This window comes from Molothrus aeneus, chromosome Z, assembly GCF_037042795.1.
Source record: "Molothrus aeneus isolate 106 chromosome Z, BPBGC_Maene_1.0, whole genome shotgun sequence".
NCBI classification, from domain to species: Eukaryota; Metazoa; Chordata; class Aves; order Passeriformes; family Icteridae; genus Molothrus; species Molothrus aeneus.
In genome coordinates this window covers 67,402,390-67,429,714 of record NC_089680.1, presented here as the reverse complement: position 1 = coordinate 67,429,714, position 27,325 = coordinate 67,402,390, and the positions used below count along the sequence as shown (strand labels likewise).

General features: G+C 38.6%; 1 protein-coding gene across 2 annotated transcripts in view; it reads left to right on the top strand.

Annotated features, from left to right (window-relative positions):
* EPB41L4A (erythrocyte membrane protein band 4.1 like 4A) overlaps positions 1-27,325 on the top strand; it is a 119,044-nt gene that overhangs the window by 82,252 nt on the left and 9,467 nt on the right. For both annotated transcript variants that reach the window (XM_066569103.1, XM_066569101.1), the window contains exons 13-18: positions 5,441-5,522; positions 9,749-9,832; positions 11,982-12,095; positions 14,467-14,514; positions 18,923-19,000; positions 23,346-23,465. In XM_066569103.1, coding sequence (XP_066425200.1) covers positions 5,441-5,522; positions 9,749-9,832; positions 11,982-12,095; positions 14,467-14,514; positions 18,923-19,000; positions 23,346-23,465 — 526 coding nt within the window. The remainder of the gene's footprint in view (positions 1-5,440; positions 5,523-9,748; positions 9,833-11,981; positions 12,096-14,466; positions 14,515-18,922; positions 19,001-23,345; positions 23,466-27,325) is intronic.

Below are 27,325 nucleotides of genomic sequence, written 5' to 3'. Positions count from 1 at the left end.
CTTGAGTCAAACTTGTGCCTGGAGTAAAGCGTGTGTGTGTGTGTGTGTTTGCTGTTTGAGAAAAAACTTGTCTAGGCTTTAAAATGTAAATAGTATCTCTCTTTTATTGTCGTTCAATATGCCACTATAGATTTTGAGAACCTATTTTTAAAAAGAGAGCAGATATATACCTCTGGAAACCTCCAGTGGTTATCCTGAATGTATTCTTTCGATTTAGTAACAGAACTGGTGCACTTTTAGAAACAAAACACTGCCTTTTAGCTGTGGTGGCTCTTGAAATGTAACATAATTAAAAGTGTAGCCTTGGAAAATAGAGGCAGTTTACAACATTTTTAAAAATTTTATTTTATTTAGTGTAAAAAGAGAGGAATTGCTTTGCTTTCTGATTCTGATATGTTTCATTGTGTGTGCAGTTTTAAGTGGATGTCTGAGAGGACAAGTAGCTAATGACCCTTGAACCTAATGACTTAAACTTTTTGTTCAGCTGGAGTGTCCTGTTCTTAGAGCAGCAGTTCAAGCCAAACAGTATTTCCTACCTCATTAGTCCCTGGTTCTGTTTCAGGAAATTTGTGTGGCTATTTGTCAGCTAAAATTCAGCTCTTCGTTTAAAATAATGTTTGCCTTAGCCCAGGCAGAGAAGGTCAGTCTGTGTTGCTGCGAGGCTGTGCATGTGTTTGTGTTTGTTCATTTTGTTTTCAGTCTCTTTGGCTGGAAATATGACGAAAAACTGAAACTTTTCTGTAGCCTCTTCTGCTGATGTAATTGGAATCAGAATTCTCTGTGCAACATGTATTTGCTATTTTGATGTATTTAAATACTTTCTCCCACTTTAAAATAAAATGTCTGCTTTTTCACCATTTTACTTACATGTAGTTGTGTAATCTCTATCATCCATCTGTTTTCTTTTCAAATTCAGCTTAATTGATGTGTTCCAAATGTGCAGTCATATCATTGGGACAAATGTATTAACTTAGATTATATTAATGTTAAGTTAATTTGTTTAATTTCCAGCTCAAAATATGGGCTGAGGGAAGAGAGCTATGTCTTTCAAATGCCATCTTGCCCTATGAATAAACATATTTTCTCCTTTTTTAAAAAATTTTGTCTTTGCTATTCACAGTGATAAACATTGAATACTCTTCCTCCATTTAAACAGGATTTCAGAAGAAGAATGAAGGCTAACGCTGCTTCTCCTTGCTGTGTCAGGCAACATATGATAGTCTATTGCATTAAATAAATCTGCCTCTTTTTACCTAAAGTTGTTTTTAGATGTAACATAGTCCATTTCACTCAATGAATCAAGACTATTTGGCATATTTTTACCCATCATTTACTTAAATATATTATCCCAATGTAGATTTAATTTTGTAGACTATTTTTAATCTTGCAAATTTACCTGATGCTCTAATAAGTTTTACAGGTTATGTAAAAGTTTCCCTGACTAAAATATTTGAGAAAATTATATTACATTTCTTCTTAAAATAAATACTCCTTTTGCATAGTGACATTATGCAGATGGTCGTCATTGATGGCTAGTCCTTTGTTCTTCATTTTCTGTTTGTAATATAGTTTATTAAGGCTAAATATTACTTGTCCAACATTTTAAACAGGGTTATTTCAGTTAACATGTGTTATATCATAAGGTTTTTTCAGTCAAATACACCTTTAATTAGGATCTAGCTAGATGAAGTCTTATAATTTAATTTTTTTGGGTGAAAGTCAGGTTTCCATTTACCTCCCCAAATCCAACAACAGCTCACAAATAGCTTGGATGAAATAACTTCCTTTCACCTTTTCTGAGTTCAGCATCTTTCCTCATCTGCTTCTTTCCCTTTTATCTTTTCTTAAGACTGCAAAGTGAAATGTATTAAAGAGCTTCATTTTTGCACTCACTACAATTAGCCATTTTGATTTTTTTAGTATTTTTTTAAGCTGTTGGTACCAGTGATGGGACCAGCCACAGCAGTGGCTTTGGGGGCAGTTAGAACTCAGTGCATGACTGCAGCATATAATACTGGCATTGCCTCCATCAGATAAGTGTCTGTGAAGTGCTAAAACCTCTAACGTCTGACATCTAAATAAAACCCTTCCCCTCGTTGCATCTTTTTGTGTACATGTTCTGGTGTTATAAACATAGTATGTGCTTTTTATATATTTTTTCTGTCACCTGAAGGTAGAGGTTAGTTATCTCTAGCAGAGCTGAGCAATAATGTTTCTTTGTCTCATTGGTCCACTAAAGTACCCTGAAGTCCTTAGGACTGCATGCACTTGGTGAACTCTGGGTTAAGAGCTGGAGCAGGTGCCAGCCAAGACAATGATAGAAAATATTATTTCTGTTTTCAGTAAAAATATTTGTGGTTTAACATCAAGATTGAAGGAGATGATATTGTCAACAGAGAGAAACTATTTTTTGTGTATACAAGCCACTGCCGTAGATTGCTTCCCCTGATAGGATGAACAGTGCAGACCTTTTGGCTTTATCATGGCAGAATATTTTCTTAGAATACAGATTGCAGTGGTTTAAAATGTAGTAACCTCTATTTTGTCACTTGTTTGATACATTTCATATTTCAGTTGTTCTAGGGCTAGTGCAAAAATCATATCAGGAGACTTTAATGGCTATGATTTTACATTAGATCTAGACTGTGTTTTTACAGTAGCCCATAGGGGTTTTTTTGCTACATGTTTAGGCTGGTATTCAAGTTGGTGTTCATTTAAAGAAAGAGTTTTTTTGTTTTGTTCTGTCAAGTCTTGTGAGTGAGATAAGACTAACTTCATTCATTTGCTTGTTTTTCCCCTTTCATGTGAGTGAGAATTACAGTTGCATTTTGCTCTACTTGCAAATAATAAACTTAAACATGGAACAGGATCTCTTGCTGTTCTGTCTTACTGTCTTAAGGCCTGACTGATAATGTTCAGCGTTCACCACATACAGTGAAAGTATTCATTATTCTTTTGGCTGAGTGCTGAACATGAAAAGCTCCTTGGGAACATCCTCTCAGGACAAACATTGATGTGACCAGACCTGTTGCTGTGATTCTGAGTTTATTCAGAGGTGGAAAACACATTGCTTAGGGTTTGTTGTTGTTTGGTAGCTGAGGACTTGTTTTGTCCCTGCCTTTGCACGTGGGGTAGTTGTATAAACAAGTGTAAAATAAGTGTTTAGAAGCCAGGTGGAGAACTGGGTGTGGGTATTACAATTACAGTACTGTCAATTCCCTAAGCAATCGCGTTTTGCCACAGATGCCTCTCACTGCCCTACTGGTAGCTGTGGTCGAGCTGTTGGTCTGGCCCAGTTAAAGTATTTTCCCAGAGAATTGTAAGATTGGATTTGAAAGTTAGATTTTTGAGAGAATGGATCTTGGGGTGATTTTAACTGTTTCCTAATTTATGTACTTCGAGCTTTATACTTTAAAATTTACTTAAAATCCAATGTTTGGTAAAAGGATGGGTGTGACTGCTTCCGCATTTCAGTTATGGGGCATGAGATGAACAAACTCTTGAGGCTACAGTCTTAGAAACTAATAAGAAAAACAGCCCTTATCACAAAGTAGGCTGTACTGGTGTAGACATATGAAAGTCCATTCATTTTTGTAGGCTCACAGTAACCCAGGGTGCAAAGCATGAGCTCTTACTGCATGTTTTCCATTTGGTCGCACTATCTGCTGCTCTCATGACTCGGTTTAAACACAAACACTGCTTCCAGATAATGTCAGTTAAGTGGCTTTACCTGATAAGAAACAGGCATGCCAAGCTAACTAACTTGCCAGGCTGATATGGTTTTGGACACTTGAGTTTTTAAAAATGTAATAGTTGGCTTGAATTGAATGGACAAATCAGTGTCAATATAGCTGTAAAAGGGAATTAAGTGTGTGCATTCACTTCATTGGAAAAGTTCAGTGCAGTGCACTCAATCCTGAGAGTACCTTTTCCAGCCAAATGTAAACAACCAGGGAAACTGGCCACGAATGACATGTTCAAGATTTCTGCTTAAGGTATTTTTGAGAGGCCCGTTGCCTTGGCAAGCAGGAAGCACCCATATACGTAAGTTTTGCAATGAAGTTAGTGTTTGGACAGTGTTTTTGAAGTCTGCTTTTTTATATTAGATAACTATATCATACAGAGATATAAGTTGGTAGAACAGTACTGTAGTCAGTAAAAGATACACCAGGTGGAACATACTCGGAGACAATCATTACAGTTTCTGTAGGCGTGGACAGAAAACTCCTGATTAACCCACCATGGCCTGACACCCAGAGGTGACTGGGTGCCTGCAGAATGGTAAGGATATTACCAAACATAGCAAACAATCACTTCTGGAGGTGTCTATTACTTTTATATCATTTGACCCTTGGCTGTTTTTCTGGCAGCTGTTTCACTGCTGTGGTATGTTTTGGAGTGCAAGTTTTTATTACTCCATTAAGTGACAAGGACTTTCTGTGACTTAATCGAAAACTGCCTCACAGAAGAATATGTGAAGTACGGAGATAAATTCCTTTGTTTGAAAAAGTCATGTATTTGGTGATTTCTGCAGAAGACTGGTAAATCTAACCTGTAAGAGAACCAATTGATGAGCAAACAAAAGGCATCAGAAAATCGCAAGTATTTGTGTTGAGGTAGGGTCCAGAGACTTTGTATGCCAAAGGGGTGGTATAGGAAGTTGAAGGAGATTGTGAAGAAATCTTTTCTCTGAGGCAAAAACTTACCATGCAAAATCTTTTCACAGCTTAAATTAAGACATCGCATTTTTGTTTTAGCCAGTCAAAATGGCTTGGGGTTTGTACTATTAACAACATATATTAACAACATTGTGATGCCGTTGCTTTTGTCCAGAGGACATCATATTATAATCTTCAATCTGTTTAATTATCTTCAATGAACATGCTCAGAATCCTGTCCAGAGGAGGTCTACATCAATAATGTCATTTTTTTGTTGTTCTACTTGACATCTGTTTCTATAGATGGGAACAATTTTGTGAGAAATGTCTGAAATTGCCAATTAGGTGGAAACACAATGTGTGAAGGGAAATTACAGATTGATATTAACAGCATAGCACGGAAACTGAAATCATGGCACCAGCAGGAATCAAACTCTATTCTCCTCACACCTTTATTCTCATTGTTGACTGAGCAGGGAATTTCCTTCTGTTGGCAGTGGCAGAGTATCCCTTGGAGAACAACTGCTTCAGACTTCTCTGTCTTATGTGGAAGAGTAATGAATGAGCTTCATGTTAAACTTTATAGTGCCCTGGTACAACTAGAAATAAGGCTAAGACACAAAGGTGTGATCCTTACACACCTTTAACAAGATGAGCATGCACCAGATATTTTGTGTCTCATCTTATCTCTCATGCTGCCCTGTAGGTGATTATGATGAGTAGGTATGCAAATATTTATGCTACAGGATTCAACTATTTTGGGCTTTTTTATTTTTTTCCAGGTTCTAAGAACATGAGCCAGATCACAACAAATGGGGAAAATGAAGGAACTACCAAAATTATTGCACCTTCTCCAGTAAAAAGGTATGTAGACCCACAGTTTCCTTACAACTTTTAAGACATTGTACAATGCATTGGATAGAGGAACATATTTAGTAATTATTACTATTAGTTTATCCTGCCCTTGAGTTCAGGACCATCTGATCATCTGCTGACAAAGGTCTGAGAGTGTTGCCAAGTATTTAATTTTATAAAACCCTGATCTTCCAATCAATTCGGAACAGGGATTTCAGGTGACACATGGTTTGAAAACACATAAATCAGCACAAGTTAATGGGAAGGCAGACAGTCTCAGGTTTAAATAGGAAAAAAACAGGTAATGACCCAAAGTGCACTGGTCAGGGTAGTCCTGTGAAGTCCTATTAGTCTCTCCCATGGGAGCTGTGGGCTGGCTGTCAGTGCCCTCAGGTCATGGGCCTTCTGCCTCTGAACAGGGCAAGCTTGGGGTGTGTGGAAGGGAGGGGCTGGGCATGGACTCTCTTCCAGCAGGTTTGTTAATCTTGCAGTGATTGCCCATTACACTGTTCAAATTATAGTAAAAGTCAGGTACAAATCACCTTTGTTCCTGATCTGTAGGAGTAGTGAATTGCCAGGGGTCCCCTGGACTTGTGTGCTCAGCCGTGTCTAATTTATCAGTGTTGAAATGCACATCTCTGGTTATTAAGCATATCTGAAAGGAAGAGGTAAGGCTCAGATTCAGAAAGGGGTTTGTATCCCCACCTCTAATTTTAGGTGGAATTTATGTGCCTGAATCAGAAAAAGAGTGATCTTACAAAAGAATGAGTCAAAAACACTGTACCTAACTTTTGTTTAATTTCCTAGATATCTGTCTCTGCATGCTTGGCAATTCTGACAGTTGGGTTTTTTTCCTGACTGAGTAACCCTTAACTGGACATACCTATGCATTGAGGCTGTTGGCTTCACAAACTAGTTATCTGGACTGAACTCTCAAAAACGATTTAAAAGATGTACTGCAAATACTTGGTGGATAGTGTTCTCTATTGCCTAACATTTAGAACAGTTGATCTCCAAAAAAAAAGTTGAGCTAAATTCCTTTCTCATTTTGAGGGAAATTGAATCCACTATTCCAACCCTTAGAAAAAAATGCTAATTGTGTGTTTAAAAAAAGTTTATGATTGCCACTTGGTCATGCTGAAGCTAAACCATTAAGTAGAAAAGAATACAGAGGTAAAAAAATACATGAAGGGAAGGCACAAAGAGGATGGATCCAGGCTCTTTTCAGTGGTGCCCAGTGACAGGACCAGGTGGGCATACACTGAAACACAGGATATTCCCTCTGAACGTCAGGAAAAATTTTTCCCTGTGCAGATGACTGAGGACTGGCAAAGGTTGTCCATAATTGTGGTGGAGTCTCCGTCCTTGGAGATAATACCACAGCTGTCTGGAGTAGTTCTGGGCAACTGAGTCTGGGTCACCCTGCTGGAGCAGGCAGCTGGACCAGATGACATTCAGAGGACCCTGATGGCCCCACCATTGTGTTGTTCTGTGATTTGTTAGGAGAAAGATATAAAACAAAAGGTACCATTATTCCACAGCGCAGAGGTCATTGTTTTAGGAGGCATGGGAGTCCTTTACTTCAGAATTTTTAACAATGAGCTGTTAAAAAGAAATGTATAGACAGGTTTTAGACAAAGAACCAGAATAAGTAACTCTCAATATGACAGCTTCAAGGTTACTGAGTTTAGTTTCTTACCTTGACAGATTAAAAGCAGTTCACAGGCATATTCTTACTGAGTCATGTTTCAGACAGTGTTAGTCACTTCCAGAAAAAAAAAAAGGTGTTGGAAATTGTTTTTCCCTTTAGGATTTGATTTGTTTTTCCCTGTGTCTCTATCTGCACGTGAAAAACACCTTTTGGGTCTGCCAGGCTTCGTGTATGTAAGAGGTAGCACACAAAATTTGTGTAGCACTTACAGTTTGGAAGTTTGCTCCATCGTGTGTAATTCTTGCATTAGTTGTTAGTGATGCTTGCAGAACACTATCTTTCAGTAGTGTTCACAAGCTGAGTTTTCATATTTAACATCTAATTCACTGTTGAGATCTATAGTTAATCACTTCTGTGTAAGTGGTATAAACTGAAATCATAAAAACCCTCCAATGAATCTCACTTGACATTCACCTCCTAACCCTTTCACATACTTTGAATGAACTGAGTACCTTTTGCAACTGCATTCCTGGAGATACTGCTGGTATTTGAAGAGCTCCATGGTCTAGCTTCCTGTCTGTAAAGTGTGTGTCTGCTCAAAATGAATAATGACTTGGGAATTTAATGCATTAAATTCACCTCCCAGGTACATTTTCTTTCTCCTTTTAAGATTTGAAAACAGAATTCACATATGTTTAAGTTGAGCCTAGGTAGTACTGCATGCTGTGCAAATCAATTCCTTTTTGCAATATGGGACAGAAATGTATTTATGTGGGATTACTTGCTCAGTCTGTAGTAAACACATATTTTTGAGCCTAGGAATAGATTCCATGCATCCATGAGTCAATAATTAATGGGTGCAGTATTAAGAAAATTATTTACCTGATAAGGTGTAATTTAATTTCTTTTCCTGCTGACTTACTGTAGCTTTGCATTTTGTTCACTCTGTGAGAATTAAATGATTAACTCAGTGACCTGTAGTAACCAAAGGCTGAGGTTAAAAGTGGATTAGTGAGTTAAGTAGCCACGATTCCTTCATAAAGCTGAGTCTGTCACCTCCTGCTCTGGGGAAAGAATTCCCAGTTTGTATTCTCCTCTCTGTAAGCAACTGTAAAGCTTTTATTTTTCCTGCTTGAGTTGCACTTTATAACTATATGGTGTATTAATGACTGTACGGGGTTGCTTTCAGTAGTACTTGATGACCTTAGTGGAAATCAGTGTGGCTGCCTTGTCCTGTCTCAGGTGCACTGCAGGAAAAGAGCTCTAGAGATGGTGCTGCAGGAAAAGCTCTGCAAAGCTTTTGGACAGGGGTGTGCTTCAGCTAAGAGCCACTTCCCAGCATTTGAAGTGCAATTTTCTGGGAGCGTTAATGGGTCAGAAGCTGTAAAATCTGACACTGTGAGAATGATAGGAATAAAGGAAGAATTGAAGCATACTGCTTTTTCCCCTCATTCCCATAGGTATGGTGGGAGACTGGTTACAAATGCTGACATATCTCTCAAGCCAGGTGACTGTTATGTTAATTTGCCTTGCAGCAGTCAGTGAAGTCAGCTCTTTCACAAAAATGTCTTTCTGGCAAAAATAAAACCCAAGGCTTTACTGGGGAGGGTATGAGAAGGATATGCTACTCTGTGAACCTATGAACCTGTGATCTGTCATGCTTTGAATAGTTTTCATCACCCCTGACTTTGTTGCTCCCATTTTAAAGTATGTACTGTACACCTGGAAAAATGGTAGAGAAAGACGATAAGGATAACCTGAGGTATGTGGTGACTCCTGTACTGGGAGAGATTAAATAGTCTGTGGTTCTTTCACTTGGAAAAGGGATTAGACAGTTAAAAATGTGTAAAAAAAAGTAAGGGGTAGAGTTTTTGATTTAGGGAGCCATCATTCATAGCTGTTTGTTTTTCTTTATTTCTTTTTATAATCACAGAAACAGTCAGGAACAAGGGATTGAAGTTTTGAACCAGATGGAAGTTTTGAGATAACATTAAATAATTGTTTATGCCATAGCCAGATACTGGAATATTCTCCTACTAGGCACTATTTATGATAAAAATCAAAAAATGTTCTAAAGGTATTTAAGTAAACCCATGGAAAAAAGTTTCATTTAGAGCTTTGTAAAATAAAAAGGAGGTAAAGGCTCTGATTCAATAGTCTTTTAAATGCATATTATGGACGACTATGAGATCATGCTGTATGTTTGCCCTACTGTTAGACTTCTTGCTTAAGTATCTGCTCACGTTTATTTGGAGACAGCATTACCTGTTTTTCTGACTCAGTGCTGCCACAATTATGAGGTTGCAGAGATTATTTTTTCTCTCTTTTCTTTTTTTTTTCTTCTTCTTCTTTCTCCTTCTCCTTATGTTTGCTCTTTATGGGAGAGATTTTTCAACATAGGAGCTCTTTGCCCTCTTTCACATGACAAATAAATAACTGTATGCCAGGGTTGATCTCTCTAATAACTGTATGTCTTAAAATTAAATTTTAAGTGGTCAGCATAAAAGAAAATGTGATCTGCGTACAATGTTTTGAGGTTTTTTTTAATATATATACATGTGTATTTGTCTGTACTCTTATTTAGCTTTAAAAAGATGAAAAATGAAAACAGTCCAGAAACACAAAGAAGTAAAACAAGTGCTCCATGGGAGGAAAATGGCCCACAAAGGTAAGGCAAGACTTGATGTCTTAGGTATTGTGCAATAATAAATATCATACCACAGCAGAAGGTCAAAGGTTATTAATACAATATATTAATGTGTTATTTGATTCACAATAGATATGTATTGCACGTAAGCAGATAGGTTCTTTCATGGATAAATAAACAGTTAAAAATTAAGAAAGTATGTGTAAGACGAGGTAGCCAGTGATTGAATGTCAGCAGTGGCTTTTTACAGAGATCTGTTCATAGACCTCTGATATTTAGAATATTTGCCAAAGAATTTGAAAAAGGGGTAATAAAGTTTGGTGACAATACAAAATTGTTTAGGATAGTGAGAAATTTGTCTGTTAAGAGTGGCAGAAAGATTCCTAATGTGACAGATGGGTATATTCTGTTGAGTCAAAAAATGTAAAGAGAGGTACATAAGGACAAAAAAAAAAACCCTAGATTTCTGGTTAATATGATGTACTATGAAATTATGATGGATAACAAAGAAAACATCAGCTGTGTAGCAATCAGAAAAACAACTAGCAATCATTAGTAAAGCAAGAGGACAGAATGATGCTATTATATAAATTGGTGGATCACATTTTGGAAGCACTCCTGATGTTCTTATCTCAGGAAAAGGCATAGGCTTTGAGACGAGCAGCAAAGGTGATCAAAAATGTGAAAGGCTCTGCAGTAAATCTGTACAAGGAGCAAGGGCAGAGGCAGAAAGGAATCTTCCTTCAGAATGTAAAAGAGGGAATATCAGGGGATGACGTATAGAAAATCAAAAGTCATATTGAGAAAAGAGGAAATGACCAGGACTCTATTTTTCCAGTAAAAGAAATAAGGATCTTCAGGTGAAGCTATTGAAAGTGGTTTAAAAGGCAGTCAGTAGTGACTCACCATGAGTGGGAGACCTGTGGTCCTCCTTTGCAAGGAGGTGAATTCCTGAGGGAAGCTGGGTGAGTCTTGGAACAAAAATCCTGAAGGGCTTGTGAAGACGGAGGTGCAGCAGCTGGCTCAGTAGGTCCCCTGGACTGGGAATGGTGTGGGACTCAGGGAGCACTGGGGAGCTGCCTTCAGGGTTTTGCTTCCTGTAGCTGGCTATTAACAGCTGCTGTTGGAAACAGGCTACTGAACCAGACAGCATGTAAAGTGTAATCCAGAATGGTCTTACCTTTCTGTGACAATTCAGATCTATATCTGGTGTGTCATTTGGGGTACCCTGATGATTTACCCCTTGTGCTCCTTCTGTAAACAGTGGTAGTTTCTAGAGCAGGAACAAAGCAGTGAGCAAATATTCTTTTGCTACACTCCTTCCTTTGGTTATATTTAGGAAAGTGGTGTCATCTTGTCACTTTGTCTCCAGTGTTTCAATTGCTCTCAGGACAGCAGGAGGTTTGATCTTGCAGAAAGCAAACAATGGTAGGATTGAGTTTTTGCAAAACTATTATTTCTAAAGCATTATGCAGGTTTAGACACATAAGCAGGCTGGATGTTGCACAGAGGCTTTCACAGCTCTTAATAATTCTCATTGAGATGAGCTGTGGGAACTTTTCACCTGTGCAGAGCAGTGCTGTAATCAGCTGTGTGCAGAGGTAGATGAATAAGAATGGATTCAATTTGAAGGCCAGAGGCTTTAAGGAAAACAGAAAGAAAGCTAGAGCTTGGAACACCTCTATACCATTGGCAGAGGTTTGCATGGATGAACAGAAGAGAAATGGAGATAGAATTGTTTCCTGTTCCCAAGCATCAGCTCTGTGATGAAGACAAATGTCATGACAAAACATGGGAAGTGTTCATACTTACATCCATGGAAAACATGAAGGATACCTAGCTTTGGGTTGGAAACGCCATACTAAAGCACAGAAATTTTATTATGGTAAAAGAATATTAATAAGGTAAAATCTATTCTTTGTAAGCTTAGAGTTGTTGACCTGGCAATGCTAAGAGGCCTCTCTCTCCTACATTTCAAGGTTCAGTGCTATCTGCATTTACATAGAACACCCACTAACACCCAGAAAAGCGCACATAGCCGAATGCTCACCTGTACATGAGTGTGTGCGTGCGTGCATGGATCTGTTCATTTTTGTGAGCTGAATCTCAGCTGGCCTAGCTGCCCTGGAAATTTTAAAGCTGACTCTTTGCTCTTCCTTCTTAACCTCAGTGGACTCTATAATTCTGCCAGTGACCGCAATAAATCACCAAAGTTTCCTTACTCTCGCCGAAGGAACCCATCTGGTGGCAGTGAGAATGAGTCTGGGCAGCCAGTTCGGAGGAGGTAAGAGCCTCAGGATTAACTACTGCCAGCTTTTCTGTGTAGAAACTGAGGTTCTGCATGCTCAGTGCTCAGCTTGTGGAGGCACAGCTGGATCCTGGGAAAGGGGCTATTCCAGGGGGCAGTAAAAAAACATACCTGCTTTTTAAAAAAAATTTTAAAAAAACACCTGAGCAAGAACACCATGGCTGTTTTTGGAAAGGAAGCTTTGGCCAGGTTGTTTGCTTGTGTGCTGTTGTGAGAAATGATGTTAAAAGTGTAAAAAGTTGCATTATTGGCATGGCAAGATTCCTTTAGTTACTGGAGCTCTTTTTGCATGGTGAATGGAAGCCCTGATGGATTTGCTTTCTTTCTTTGAGCTTCCAAAGTGGTGTTATAAGTACATTTCCTAATTTTAACTGCCCCAAGGATTACACAAATGAGCCATAAATCTGTCTTCAACAGTCCCATATAAGAACCACTTTGCATTAGAAAGGATGCCAGCAAAAGTACAACTAGTGACAATTTCAATTGGTATAAACTGAATGGAATGACTTAGAGGAGTAAAATAGAATGGGTGGAGATTCTGTGCAGTGTGTCCTTGAGCATGTCCAAAAAGCAAATTACAGGGACAATTCTGAAGCAATAGAGTATTGAGAAGACTGTGTGTTACCTGGGATGATTTGTCCTGCTGAGAAGCTGTTTTCATCACTGGGGCACCATGCCTGGTGCTGTGATCTGTTATGAAGTATAAACAAACACAGATACTGTGCCATATTCATTGCAGTCTTCTAGAACTGCCTCAGGAGCCAGCACCTGAGAGTTACATCTCTTTCTGACAGCTCTGAAATGAGTACCTGTTGGGCCTTCAAAGCCAGAGCTGGCAAAGGCATCTCTGACAATGCAGCTATATTGATGAGGAAATCCAATTTCATGTGGAGCTTTTATCCTTGTCAGGTTTCTGAACTGTTTCAGACCTTTTATCTGCCATTAGCTGTCTGGGACAGGAGAGAAGAAACTCACCCATAGTGAGTGACTAGCATGCTTAGTGACCTCAAATAAATCAGTGTAACTCTTAGGCAATGGAGTTATGTTTATTTGCTCTGTTGGATAGAGCCCTTGTAGGTGCTAACAGCATTGTGTTTCCTGAATGGGTTTTGTCATGTTTTAACCTCAGCCAAGTCCCCTCACTCACTCCCCTGCCAGCAGGGAGAGAATCAGAAGGGTAGGAGATAGAAACCTTGTGAGTTGAGAAACACAGCAAAAGCCACACACCCAAGCAAAGCAAACCAAGGAATGAATCCCCTGCTTCCCATTGTTGAGCAGATGTTCTGCCATTTCCAGCAGAGCACAGCCCATCATACTAAGGGTTACTTGGGAGGACAAACACCATCAGTCCAAACATCCCCTCCTTCCTCCTCCTTTCCCCACTTTATACACTGAACCTGATGTTACAAGGTCTGGAATATCTCTTTGGTCAGTTTGGGGTCACCTGTCCTGGCTGTGTCCCCTCCCAGCCACCCACACACCCCCAGCCTCCTCCCCAGTGTGGCCTTGGCTCTGAACAGTCCTTGCTCAGCAATAACAAAAGCATTTCTATATTATCAACCCTGTGTTCAGCACAACCCCAAACTACAGCCCCATGCCTGCCACTGTGAAGAAAACTAACTCCACTGCAGACAAAACCAGCACAGTTCTTCTGGTGCATTGCTACCTTAGTTCTCAGAAGGGCTCTTTTGGCTTTGTAAAAACAAAAGAGTAGAGATGTGCAATGCAAAGATCTCTCATATCAAGAAAAGTGTTTGTGCACTGTGCAGCAGGAAATTGTTTTATCATCTGGGATTTGCATTGGGCTGATCTAGTCAGTGGACACTCATGCCAATAGCAAATTTTCTCTTGAGCTACCACATGAACTGTGGTTTTTAAATGTTTTTAAAGTTTTATCTCATATGTGAGACTGTGAAGACTGACAACAGTAGGTAGATTTTAACTTAATTATGCCTTCCTGAGTCTTGGTTTTATTCATGCACTTTCTTTTTCCAACTGTTAATAACAATAGCTCTGCTGTTTATCCACCCTTTACTGGAGTTAAGAGGAAACCACCACACTCTGCTATGCTGGAAACAGTAGGAAACTCTAAAGGCAGCATGCTCTGCTGAATTTTGCAAGTCAAGGGTTTGTGATGAGACCTTGAATGGAATCATGCCTTCAAAGCTTATTGTAAAGGTGTTCTGAAGGGTTTAAAACAAGCACATGCCCTATTTTCTCTGCCTGACATCATACTGGCAAAAAAAATCCATCAAAAAACTAAAACACTGGGTTTTTTATGGGTAGTTCTGTGTATTTGTATTAAGTAACTCTATGACACTTCATTAAAACTTCCTTAATGTCACAGGAAAAATCAAAACAGTGGTGAAGATTCAGATTTAAAGCAAAGGAGAAGGTAAATATATGATCTATAGCACCTTTGAAATGATACTGAAGGTACTGGTCATATTTTTGTTCACTGCGTTCCCTTCTTTCATTCTTCTCCCTCATCTTCCTAAATGTCTAAAAGGTTTGTTGTGTTATGATCTTTTTATTTTTGATTTCTTATCTTTTGCTAAAATGCTCTGTGGTGTAGCCTCATCACAGCAGAGTCTTGCAGTACATGGTTACTACTCCATGTCAGAAGCAGCTTGTGAAAGTTTCCTAAGGGCTTATCTGCAACTTGAAAGTCATTTCCAGAACTTCTAGCTTTTGGATTTTGAATCTGCAGATTTGTTTTTACTTCTCCAGCCTCCCTACCCGCTTTTAATTAATCTGTTTTGCAAACAATTGTGCTGTCATCTGAGATAAATTGTCCTGCCAGAGGTAAGTGCAAAGGCATATGTAACTCCTGATGGTCCTCTTGCTGTCTTTTACATTTTTTGTCGATTTTTTTAAGCTTCTTCTCCCTGCCTCCATCTCCCATTTCAGACTTCACTAGTTATTACATTTCAAATAAAATGCAGGTGTGAATTTGGGTGTGACCTTCAACAACCTCAGATTTTTGCCACATCTGCCTGTCATGACTCTGTTTAGTGCTCCTCCTTGCTCCTGTGCTCCTGCTTGCTGGAATAAAGAGACAGTGGAGCGCATTTCAATGTCAGAGGCTTCTGGAGCTTGGGAAGGCGAGGAGGCACTCCCAGGATCTGAATCACTGCAGCAGCATGGGAAAGGAGCTCTGGCAGAGATACAAACATCTCGGGACAATCACGGGAAGCCAGAGAAAGTGCTCATGTACTTTGTACTTTCTATGAGATAACAGAATGTTTTCTGGAAGGATGTTAACATTACAAGCTCTAAGTGGTAATCTTGTGATAGATGTCCAGCACATAAAACTGGGAAGATTTAGTTAAGCATCTCGGGTGGAAAGCCTCAGGGCTCAGAAGGGACCTCTTACCACATGTTTGTTATTGTACATTGCAAAAGACCTTCTCCACTTCCTCTCAATTTGGCTATTCTCCTCTCATTTTTACCAGAAAAAGACTGTGCCAGAATGTGAGCTTTCCTCAGCCCTCCAAGCCCCCTCCTAGGCAGTATTTGTTCTGTACTGACTATGACCTCTTTCTGGCTCCTTATGCCACAGTATATATGTATTCTACCTGCAAAATATCAAATATATTGCATGACAAGGAAAACAGGGGAATGCAGGACAAAAGGTACCTTAAAATTGTCAGAGATAGGGATGGCCTCATGTATTCTTGCACCTGATATGGGAAACTATATTTTTTTCTACCCATTTTTGGTATTTTATTCATTTTAATAAAAGATTATAGTTAATATTCAGTGAAAGATAATATTCTGACAAACAAGCATGAGCAGCTGCCACTCAGCTGACAGCTCAGGAGTCCTTCTGTCTCCCCACAAATGCTTTCCTGACAAGAAACACAAGGTAATTCAATGGGCAATATCTAAAAGGTGAATCAGATTTTCATTCCTGAAAAGTTAGAGAAAGGCTCATCTTGAGTTTGATCAATTTGGATGTTTTATCTTATACTTTGCCTGCCATGCTGTGATTTTTGGCTGTTTGGTTACCTTATGATATAAATTACTTAAATCCCATGAAAAAACTTCTTGTCATACTGAAAAATGTAGAAGAGTCATGTTAATGACCTGGAAGTGTGAAAGAACAGTGTTGCTCAAACAACTTATTGATGTTGATGTTAGTGGTATATTTATTAAACATCTGATAAGACTGGGCTGGGGAAAGGTATCTTTTTGGCTGTGTAAAGTCTCCTGCAATTCTAGAGCATTTTTATTGCTCTTCACTCTTCCATTGTGCTTGAGTGACTCTTTTTGACATCATCTTTTAATCTTCCTTCTTCCTTTGGGGTTACAATTTTCTGTATTAACACATATATTTTTTATTCCCACTTTGAGCTTCACCCAGAAAAGTGTATTTTTAGCTGGCAGCAATGATAACCTGGCTTTAAATTATGAACATGAAGTTTGGGGATGACAATGTAACTGAAACTGTGGGAAAAACAAAAAACCCTCCAACAAAATTTTTAGTATTAGAGAATCAAGGCATTACTTTATTCTGGATAGGATGTTGTTCTGACCAGGATCTCAACAGAACAACAGAAATAATTTCATCCTCACATAGCCTCAGTGTGCAGAGGAAATAATTCCATTACACATATATTTTACCAGACTTTTCACTAACTTTATACAGTCAAAACCCATAGAGATTCATTGGTTCAGTGTTCATTGGTTTCAAGTTATGTAGTTCCCACTATTTGGTTTTCTATTGTATATGAATTTGTTTGCCTCCAATGCTAATTTGGTCCTTGTTCCTATCTTTCCTTTCCCAGACCAGGTGTCTCTGACCATGCCAGGGTTGATATTTAGAGTTGATGGTCATTAATGGTTGTTGATGGCCGTTATCTTTTGTGTTTCTTCTGTGCTACTCCCAGTCTGTTAAGATGTTAAGTTCATCAGGCCTTGCCTAGTGGAACAATGCCCTGAAAAAAAATTCAATTCCTTCCTCCAGGGCAAAGATGAACAAACTTGACTAAAGCTATAAAATGGGGAAAAAAATTAAACTTGGTGTCTTTTCCAACAGGGAGAAGCTCCTTCTCTGGGGGAAAGTTCACTTTACCAAATTTATTTCCTTCAGGCAAGCTGGGTTGAACTGATTTTCCTAGACTTTAGCTGTCATATTATTCTAAGACATTTCTGTTTGAATGGGAGCTATTTGAGCTAATGATTTCCTAATTTGGAAGAGAGGGGAGAACAGATGCCATAGACCAGGGGATTTAAAGGCTCAGCAATTTGTTGGAGGCAACTATAATTCACTGGTATTATGGAGAATTTCATGAGGCTCTCAGGTGTATCTGAGTGACATAGTCCTCTAGAGAGCAGAATGATGTGTGCCTGAGCAGATAGAACAGCTCCATGCTGCATCTGTGCTGTTCTCTGGGAACAATCTTCTCTCATCCTGCTTGGGCTCTTCTTCCTAAACCATTAGAACATGCACTGAGCAGGTGCTAGTCAGGCACTTCCTACCTTGTCATTGAATGCTTCCCCTTACCTGTTACTCACACCTAAGAAGTGCTTTGTTTCCTTGGCTTGTTTGAGGTGTAGTTTAACAAATCTGCCCTCTTACAAATGTCAACTAAGAGTGAAAGAAAACCCAGGAGGCATAAGAAAATATGTATCTCTACCAGCATCATCAGGAGTTATCCCCTTATAGCTCCTATTTCATGGCCAGAGATTTCAGAAGAAAGAGTCTGTTTTCCATTGAAGCAAAACCATCACTGATTCCAACTCAGCCTAAATCCTTGTAGACCAGCTCCTGTTAACATCAGCCAGCTTTCCTCATTAATCAGCTGGGCTGTCAGTATAGCAGAGAAACATGTCTGTCTTTGGAATCAAATGTTCAGGGTGGGAAGGACCTTTTCCAGATCATCAAATCCAACCATTCCCAAGCCATCCTCACACTAAAGAGCAAATAGTCCAAACCAGACTGTGATGAGAGTGCCAGCTTTAGCCAGTGGTAGAGTGGCAGAGTCCTGGATTCTAGGACCAAAGCCCTGACATCTGGTCTGTGTGCTCCAAAATGCAGTCACAGATTTAAGGGTCTCAGGTAGTAGAGAGGAATTTGCCTGTAGGTAGTGCAGCCTTCTTTTTTCCATAAAGAGCAGCAGAATCCTAGTGCTACTGGTGTTTCTTCAATGCTGCCTAACACTTCCTTCAGACAAGATGGGTTGAACTGATTTTCTAGATTTTAGCTGTCCTGTTCTTCTAACACATTTTTGTTTGAGTGAGAGACATTTGAACTAATGATTTTCTAATTTAGCATAGAGAGGAGAACAGACTCCATAGACTAAGGACTTAAGAACTTACACATTTGAAGGGAATAGAATATATAGACCTGTGAGCATTTTGTTTTGCCTGCAAACAGAATTCTGGGTCATTTCTGCTGGGTGTACCAGAATCTGCAAGAAGAAAAGAGCCATACAGATTAGAGATGCAACATTTCACACCTCCAAGAAACAAATTGATGTGGCATTCACAAAAAGAATGCTGAACAATAAAATAATAAAAATTTTAAAAAATAAATGAAACAGTGAAATTATTCAAAATGAAAACAGCATTCACCTGATACTACAGTCTGGGTGCACTACTTTTGCAGCAGTTCTTTCCAATCAATTAATAAGAAAAAGATAATATGACTTGCAGGTGTAGACAAGCACTCCAGAGTCTTTTAATTCTGGTTTTCTGAGTAATGTCTTTACAGTGTTGTTCTTTCCTCATTTAGCACTGCAATAATTTTGGTGTTGGTAGATAAATTCATCCTGAGATGTTGCTTTTCTCTTCTCCAGGTCACGGTCCCGTTGTAACACCAGCAGTGGCAGTGAATCTGAAAATTCCAACAGAGAGCATCGGAAGAAGAGAAACAGGTGACAATATATTAAATATTTTACACAGGAATACATGAAGAATTTCATGTCTTTAGGAAGACATTAAACACACAAATGGAGATGGACTTTTCTCAGATAAACATAGTAAAAATGGATTTAATGTATTTTATGTGAATAGAGTCCTCCTGAGGCAGCTGAAGACCCTTTTCTGAAAAAGAAGAGTGATAATTGCCAGAATACATCATTATGCAATGAATGCCTGCTCTCCTGTTCCTTGGGAAGAGCTCAGTAATGAACCACAAGATCAAGTACAGGGCACGCTTACAAAAGACTTGTGGTATAAATGCAAAGAAAGTGGATAATATCTTGATAATGATATTCTCAGCATATACTTTTACCTCACAAATTCAAGTGCAGATTTTTTCAAGCAGAAAATTGCTGTTGAGAAGTAAAAATATTTTAGTGGTATGAATCTCAATGTTGTTTTTAAATTCATGTATTTAATTGTGTAAAGATTTTGTTTTCCGAAATGTCAGGTGTGGGTCCAAACCTAAAATGTGTACAGCATCAAGTTTTAATAGGACAGCAATAGTTCATATCAAGTGATGCTAACAAGTCCTGTATTATATATTCTATTTTTCTTCTTGCTGGTATGAAAAAGAGGACATAACTATTGATTTCCTATAAATTCCCTTCAAAGCTGTGTATTTTATGTTGCACTGGAGATCACAATATACTGGAGGTATTTCTGAAAATATACTTTGTAAAAGCACATAGAATTTCCTCATATTGCATAAACACAGTGCAAGAGAAATGTAACTAGACAAAAGAGGAGCTGTTTTAAGGCGAAGATTCTAAGTTACTGTCTGCATGAGCTGCCATCATTTTTTCATGTCTTATATTCAGTGATAAATGATTTCCACATCTCTGGAAGGTCTGAGAAATAATTGCATGCTATATAGTGCAGCAGGAGTATGTAGTATAATTACATTTTCAGCATGACTTGCAGTAGTTAAAGAAATATTAAAAACCATTGTGACACTCACATGGGATGGCATAAAGCACATCTGAGACATGAGATTTCTTTGAAGCTTGCCTAAATCAGAGCACAGTCTTGTAGGGTACTAGGCTAACAATAACCTAGTGTGCCTGGAAGGTTTGTTTTCCAGCTGAAGTTTAAATGACATGCTGAATATAGTTTCAGTGATCAGCAATAAATGGTATTTTGTATCCCTTTCTCCCAGAACACTCTTGCCAGGTTTTTTTCCTCTTGTGAAACTCCTTCTGCAGGGAGCTCCACAAGCAAGTGAAAGAAATTAGAGACTGACCACAAGAATGTTTTTAAGAACTCCTGGAAATATAAAGACTGAATTTTAAGAAGGATTAAGTACTGCTTATCATTTTTTGAAGAATGAAAGGGCTTTTACCCACACTTCCTCACTTAATGGAAAAAAAGAATTAAAATAAAAAGAAAAAAAGATCAATTTTTTTGCTTGTTTCTAAGTTTTTCACGTTTTCAGAAATGGAAGATACAACAAAAATGTTAATGTTTGAGCATCTGTTGTTCTTAGGTGATCACTTGAAATCTGACCAGAAAAAAGATCATTATCAGTGTTAGATTAAACAAGTACTAAATGAGCTGGAAGTCTAAGACTTTTTCCTTGTGAGCAGGTGCAGGAAAACAACCAGTCATAATGAATTTCTGCATTTTGTTAGCAGCCATTGCAGGAACATAACAAGCTGGAAGGTCAGAGGCTCTGAGCAACTTTCCTGTTTTCAGAGATGAGCCAGCACTAGCAGGGTTAAATAGGACATTATAATGAGGCTTGCAACTGCTGTTACCCAAATTTCTGCTGTTGCATAGACTAATACAATTTATTTCCCAGTACAGTAATCAGGTTCCTGACACAACCAGAAACAAAAGTGGTTTATTTTGTTGAAAAAAATAGTGAATATTCACATTAACCAAAGACGTTTGCTTCTGATCACATTAGAGTAGAATATATTTTTCACATGACAAGAGATCACTGTGAACTATTTGCCAGAAGAAAACAAATTATCAGAGAAAACCAGAAACATAGAGCTTCTGAAGGTAGAAAACTAGAAAAATCTTGGGGAAGATCTTTTTACCTGATCTCAGTCTTTGAGGTTTCACTCCATTATATAAATGTTTTCTCCTAAGCAGATGTTCATATGAAAGTGAAGAAGAGCCTGTGATGAGCATATTTCAATCACAGAAGAAATACATTTGCATTTTCAATGCTGTGGTCAAAATTTATTGTGTAGATAAAAATAGATTAAAGGAGCAGGCAGTACATACTGAAGCATACTTTCCTTCCTGGCTACACTTAGAAGATGCATCTGATAGATTTAGAGAGTGACTGAATGGTTGAGGCTGGCAGGGACCTCTGGCTGTCATCTGGTCCAACCACTGCTCCAGCAGGGCCACCAAGAGCTGGTAGTTCAGTACCATTCCCATGCAGCTTTTCAGTATCTCCAAGGTGGGAGATGCCACCACCTCTCTGGGCAACCTGTGCCAGTGAAAACTTTGAAAGGAAAACTGTAATGGACTTTTAGGGCAAGGGCAACAGTTTTTATTCAAAAATATCTTTAAATAGAAAATTAGGATTTGAGTTAAATTTCTTTCAGCATTTTTTTTTGTCATTTCTGTCACCAAAACCCTAAAAAAATTGCCCCAAAATGATTAGAATTTGAACATTGCATTCAAATAATGTATCTAATATAGAGATTGTGGTACCTTGGTCATCTTTTACCTTGTTAAATGTGAGCATACTACCTTTCTTTGCAACTGCAAAATGCATGTTCTTCATGTCTCCATCTAGTAGAGTTTTGCTGTGGTGCAACAGTACTTTGAGTTTGCTAACATCCCTTGTTTTAATAGCTGCAATGCTAACTTTATATATTTAGATTTTCAGTATTTTTGTGCAAGTGGCTGCCGTGTGTGGGAGGCAGTTGGTGGTGTCTCTACCATATGGGATGATTGCTGTTAGCACAAATTGGATTATTTGGGATGAAAATCACAACTCATTACTTGTTGCTGTGTGAGTCTTTCTACTAAATCCTTAGATAGAAGTTTATGTTAATACCTGTCAGCAGATTACAGATTTAAAAAGATTTGCTTAGAAATCAAAACCTGAGGTTGCAGTCTTCTCCAGATGCTTCATACCATTTGGTAGAGTTGTGTCTGTTTACAGTAGCTGGGGATTGAGCTCAAAATTCATTATGCATGTAAGAGAAGATCTGATTAAAGGAAAAGCAGAAGCCTGTGTAGCTGGTTTAGCCTGATACAATTCAAAACTCAAAGAGAAAAGTACATCTGAAGTGAAGAGCAACAACAACATACTTTGCATTGCCTACATCTCCAGTGTAATCCCTTTATCTCTGTTGGCTTCTTTATTTGTTGTACCTGTCAGTCTTCCCCCCTGGTTTCTCCAGTATCCCAGCCATACCATCCAATCAGACAGTCTACACTTGGGAGATGTTTTCTAGGGATATTTTGAAATCCCTGCTGAATTTTAAATTCACTGCTGTGACAAACATATCCATTTGCTCCACTACCATAGCACTTCATCTCAGCAGTCATATGTGCAACCTCAAAACTGTGGGAAGCATCTGCCTGGAGGACTGTGGCATTGTGGAATCACTGCAGCCTGCTGACAAATGTGCTGAGTTGACAGGATTTTGATATTTGGCTCAATCTGTAATGCATTCCATCAATTAATTAATGGATTAAAAAAAAAAACCTGAAAAAAAGAAGGAATAAAAGGCATAGTATGTCATTTAGATCCACACAAGCCATGACAGGGACCAAACCCTCAGGGGATGGTGCGGAAGGAGAGCCATGGAGATCCACATGCTTCCTGAGCTTTGTTGCAGGTCAGGATGAAAGGATGATTCTTCTGAGTGGGGACTCACTGAGTGGATTTTTCCCTGGATCCTAGGAAGTTGCATGCTGCAATAAGTGATTCTGAAAGTTGTAGTAGAAGAACCTTGTAGCATGATGTGGGTCTTCTCCCATTTGGTACAGATGAGGTAGAGTGGAATATGTAAACAGGGAAAAAATTCCAGATGTGCGGCCTGGACTGGGAAGAAGAATGCAAGTTGTGGGTCTGTCCTTAAAGGCATGGATTATTACATTTTTGGCTCATGCTGTTTCTAAATAACAAATCAGCAGGTTTTCTTTTATATAGTTCTTACGCTAATGCAGTTTGGGAGTATTAGTTAAAATTTAGCGACATTAAAGGTTAAGTACAGCATTGCAGGAGCAGATTTTCTGGGGGGTGGGGGTAGAAATACCCCATTGCTTCTCAGAGCATCCTGCCCTTAGGGCCCTCAGACTAAACTCTTGGTACCTCTTTTGCAGATTGCGGCAGGAAAATGATATGGTTGACTCGGCTCCTCAGTGGGAAGCTGTGCTGCGGCGGCAGAAGGGGAAAACCCAAGCAGATCCAAACTACCGGCGATCCAGGCACAGATCTCGATCGTATGTAACCCTTGAACCCTTTGATGTGTAAATTAAGGCTGTTGAATCGTGTTAAAGAGCAGGAGGAATATCTCCAGTGTGGCGGTGGCCCTCAGCTGCTGAGGAGCAGAGATTTTCACCTGGCATATTCCCACATTAGCAGATTTGTCTTTGTGGTCAAATTGCTTTTGTTTAGTGATTTGAATTTTAGGGCACAAATAAGGAAGAGAGGGCTTTGTAACAAAGATTCTGAGAAACTCTGTCCATCACCTGGGAAGAAGTCTGGGCTGGTTCTGTGGCTCATTGAACATCAGTTCTGTAATGAGTACAATGATTCCTCTTTTCTGGGCAGCACATCTGTGGAGGCATTGAGATTTTACTTGATAGCTGCAAACATTTTAATGGAATACATGCACACCTGTTTAATCATATAATATCTGCAGTGGTGTTCCAGATGAAAGCAGCTGCTCATGTTTCCATGTCAAATTATCCCTGACAAGCAGCAGTCAGTGATATATTGCCTCTCAATGTCAGGATTCCATGATGGAGCTGTACTGCCAGGCGCTGCTGTTCCTGCTTACAGCCTGATCTGACATGGTGAAATTATCAGCTTTTGAAATTAATTTTCTCAAGCTAATGAAAATGTTGGTTTCCTTTAATTTATATTTCTTTTCTAAAACGGCCTGTTTTTGGGGCATAGACACACTGTTTGGTATCACTGAAATCTTAGTCAGCATTGAAGTTTCCAGCATTAAAATCCACTTGAATTCTATCTTCAATTGTCCATGTCGCTAGAACTCTTTGTTGTCTCCAGTTTTACAGTGCAGAGTTTTATTTCTTTATGAGGAACAGAATTTACCTTTAAAGATCCAAGTATTGGAATTTCTTCTTTAACAGGCTTTGTACAGACTTGTTCACTTTCAGCTGTGCAAAAGTCTTGTGTTATTAGGTGTAATTATACAATGATATATTACTAAACTTTAGGAATATTAAAGCTTACTTGTATGGAATCCAGTGAATACAGTTCATTTAATTTGATTTTGGTTTGTTTTATTATATACAGAAAGTGCTGTAAACTAGGAAATGTACTCAGTTAATAATGGTTACAATTAAATTTGTAGCCAACTTTTCTTTTTTACCCACAGGCCAGGTAAATCTCATTGTTTGGACTGCACGGGTTCCCTCTTGTGGTTAACTTAACTTATGAAATTGCTTTGATTTTCCAGCACAGTGACATTCTGAGTTATATTTCATTTAAACTACTTATAGCAAAATCACATAGATGTTAAGCATCTAACTTTGAAAGAAAAGGTCCAAGCGGAAGCAAAGAAATGAGGAAGTCCTGAAGATTTTGGAAGGTGTCTCATTTCCTTTTGCTATTCTTTTAGTTATTCATGAGTTTCTCCTTTTTATCATACTCTCCAGGTTAAAAAAACACCCACAAAAACAAACAAACCCACAATGAAAGAAGCCCAAACTAATTTTTGAAAATAAATTTGTAAAAGGCATTTTACTGTTAACATGTAGTACATTATTAGAGAATGTATTTCATTTAGTTTGGCTCAGCTGTTTGTTTACTTGACTAGATACAGTTCAGAAGAAAAGGAAACATAATTCCATAGGTTATGGTTGTTTTGGTTTTAAATGTTGTCAAATGGTCATTTCAACTTGCCCATTCAAAAATTGATACAAACCCTTAAATTTAGTAGAACGGGTAATTCTTTCACAGTAAGTCCATTATTGCATTTTTAAATGGAACTCCCCTTTGGATATGTGAAGTAGTGCCTGAAATGTTTGTTACTGTGCCTGGTATAGTGCATTTCATTTGCTTGATAATGAGTAATATTAATAATTTGTGGTGGCAAGGTAGTGTCTCCTTGGTCTTGGGAATAAAAGTATTTGACAGGAATTTGACCTTTCTTTCTCCTCAAGGAATAAGCAAATGCAGAGAGCTCCCAATTCTAGTTCCACAGGGTTTATTTTCAAGACTTCATGTAAAACATCTGTGTAGCCAAAGGGCTTTTTCTAATTAAGAAGAATGGCCATAAAATTCCATGGCTATTTAAATTTACCATTTGTGACTCAAACTGAAATATTAATAAGGGTGCAGATGCAGGCACAAAAAATAATGTAGACCTTATTAATGTGTAGAGCTGTTCCAGCTTGTGCAAACGAAATAAAAAATAAACAAAAAACCCCCATGAGATTCATCACTTACTGGGAAGTCCCATTAGGTTTCTTGTGCATTAGAGAAACTTATTAGCATGCAAATTGTCCAGAAGGTATTGATTCAGATACTGAGATAGCACAATCTGAGTCCTATATATCAAACCAGTGAGTTTTAAAAAAAATTCACAGTAAAAAGATGAAAACAAAGTAAAAGAGGGATTGTGATCTGACTTTAAAGATTTAACAGAAGAATTGCTTTGTTGTGGGCTCTTAAGAACCATACAAACACAAATGTCCTGTGCAGAATATGCAATACCTACATTTCATCTTACATTTCACTCTTCTTTTTGTAAGCTTTCTGTCGTTTTACTTTCAAAGAAAGGGGGAACAGGCCTTTGGAAAGAAAACGCCTTAATTAAGTTACTTTATCTGCATCATATTTCTTTATATTCTTTGGTGGGGAGCTAACCTGAATAAGTGCTGTAAGGTTATCCTAGTATGGTAACACTTCTTAAATGGATGGAAAATAACTAGTTGCAGGATGTGAAGTCTAAGAGAAGTTTGGTCTGAGGAATCATTGTATTCAGCCCTTTTTTCTTTTTTTTCCCCATGGTATGCCATACTGCTAAATTGGTATTGTACAGCAAAGGCTTTATTATTAATGTAATTGCAGGGATGGAAAGAAGGAAAGTGGCAGAGATCACAGAGCAAAATACCTGGAGCTGGTCACAGAAAGCAGGAAGCACAGTTCCTAGAAAGTGGAGAAATGGAGATGTTTTCCTTTTTAACCACTCTCTTTCCACGCTGTCCCACAATTAATATTTCTTACTGTTGGTGTGGCTTCACACGATGCTTTTGTGATACTTGAGTCTTAAGGCCAGGTCCTGAACTGCTGTATTTCCATGAATAAGTAAAAGCCATGAGCTGATCAAATGGGTCAGTGGTGTGCACAATACCCTGCTTTGTGCGGGTCCTAGGTTAGGGAGCAACCTTGGGGCTTTCCTTCCTCAGGCAAACTAGGGCTTGTAAGCATGACAAAGCCTCCCTGGAGAAGCTGGCATTTCCAGGGAGCTTTCACATTCCCTGCTGTCTGATTATTCAGCCTCAGAAGAGGATGCCTATCTTCCACCCCCCAGGGTGATCGCAGGGTTTGCAGCTGCTATTTTGTGAGCAGGAAGCTACATGGGGGCAGAAATCAGTTCAAAACTGAGGGGAGAAAAGGCTTTTAAATGCCACTGAATTTACTGCATCAGGGAGTTAAATGCAGCATGGAAAGATGCAATAAAGAGAAGTAAATGCAAGAAGGGTGAAGGAGTGAAGGAGTATTAGGAGTATTGTGCTTAGCCCCTTTTTTTTTTTTTCCCATGGGATGCCATACTGCTGAATTGTATTGTACAGCAAAGTCTTTATTATTAGGCTAATTGCAGGGATGGAAGAGGGGAAAATTGCAGAAATCACAGAGCAAAATACCTGGAGCTGGTCACAGAAAGCAGGAGGCACAGATAGAAGTGAAAATCAGAGAAAATTTAATGCAATATAATAAACAGAAACACAAAAATATTTTAAAAGCTCTGAACACAGAAAACAAATGGACTGTAAACCACCCACACTGTAGCTGTTGCCATCATGAGAACCTGAGGAGCTGGAATGGACAGCAGTTTGTCAAGGATGAGAATCATCCTGCCTGGAAAGTCTTGTAGCCTGAGGTGGTT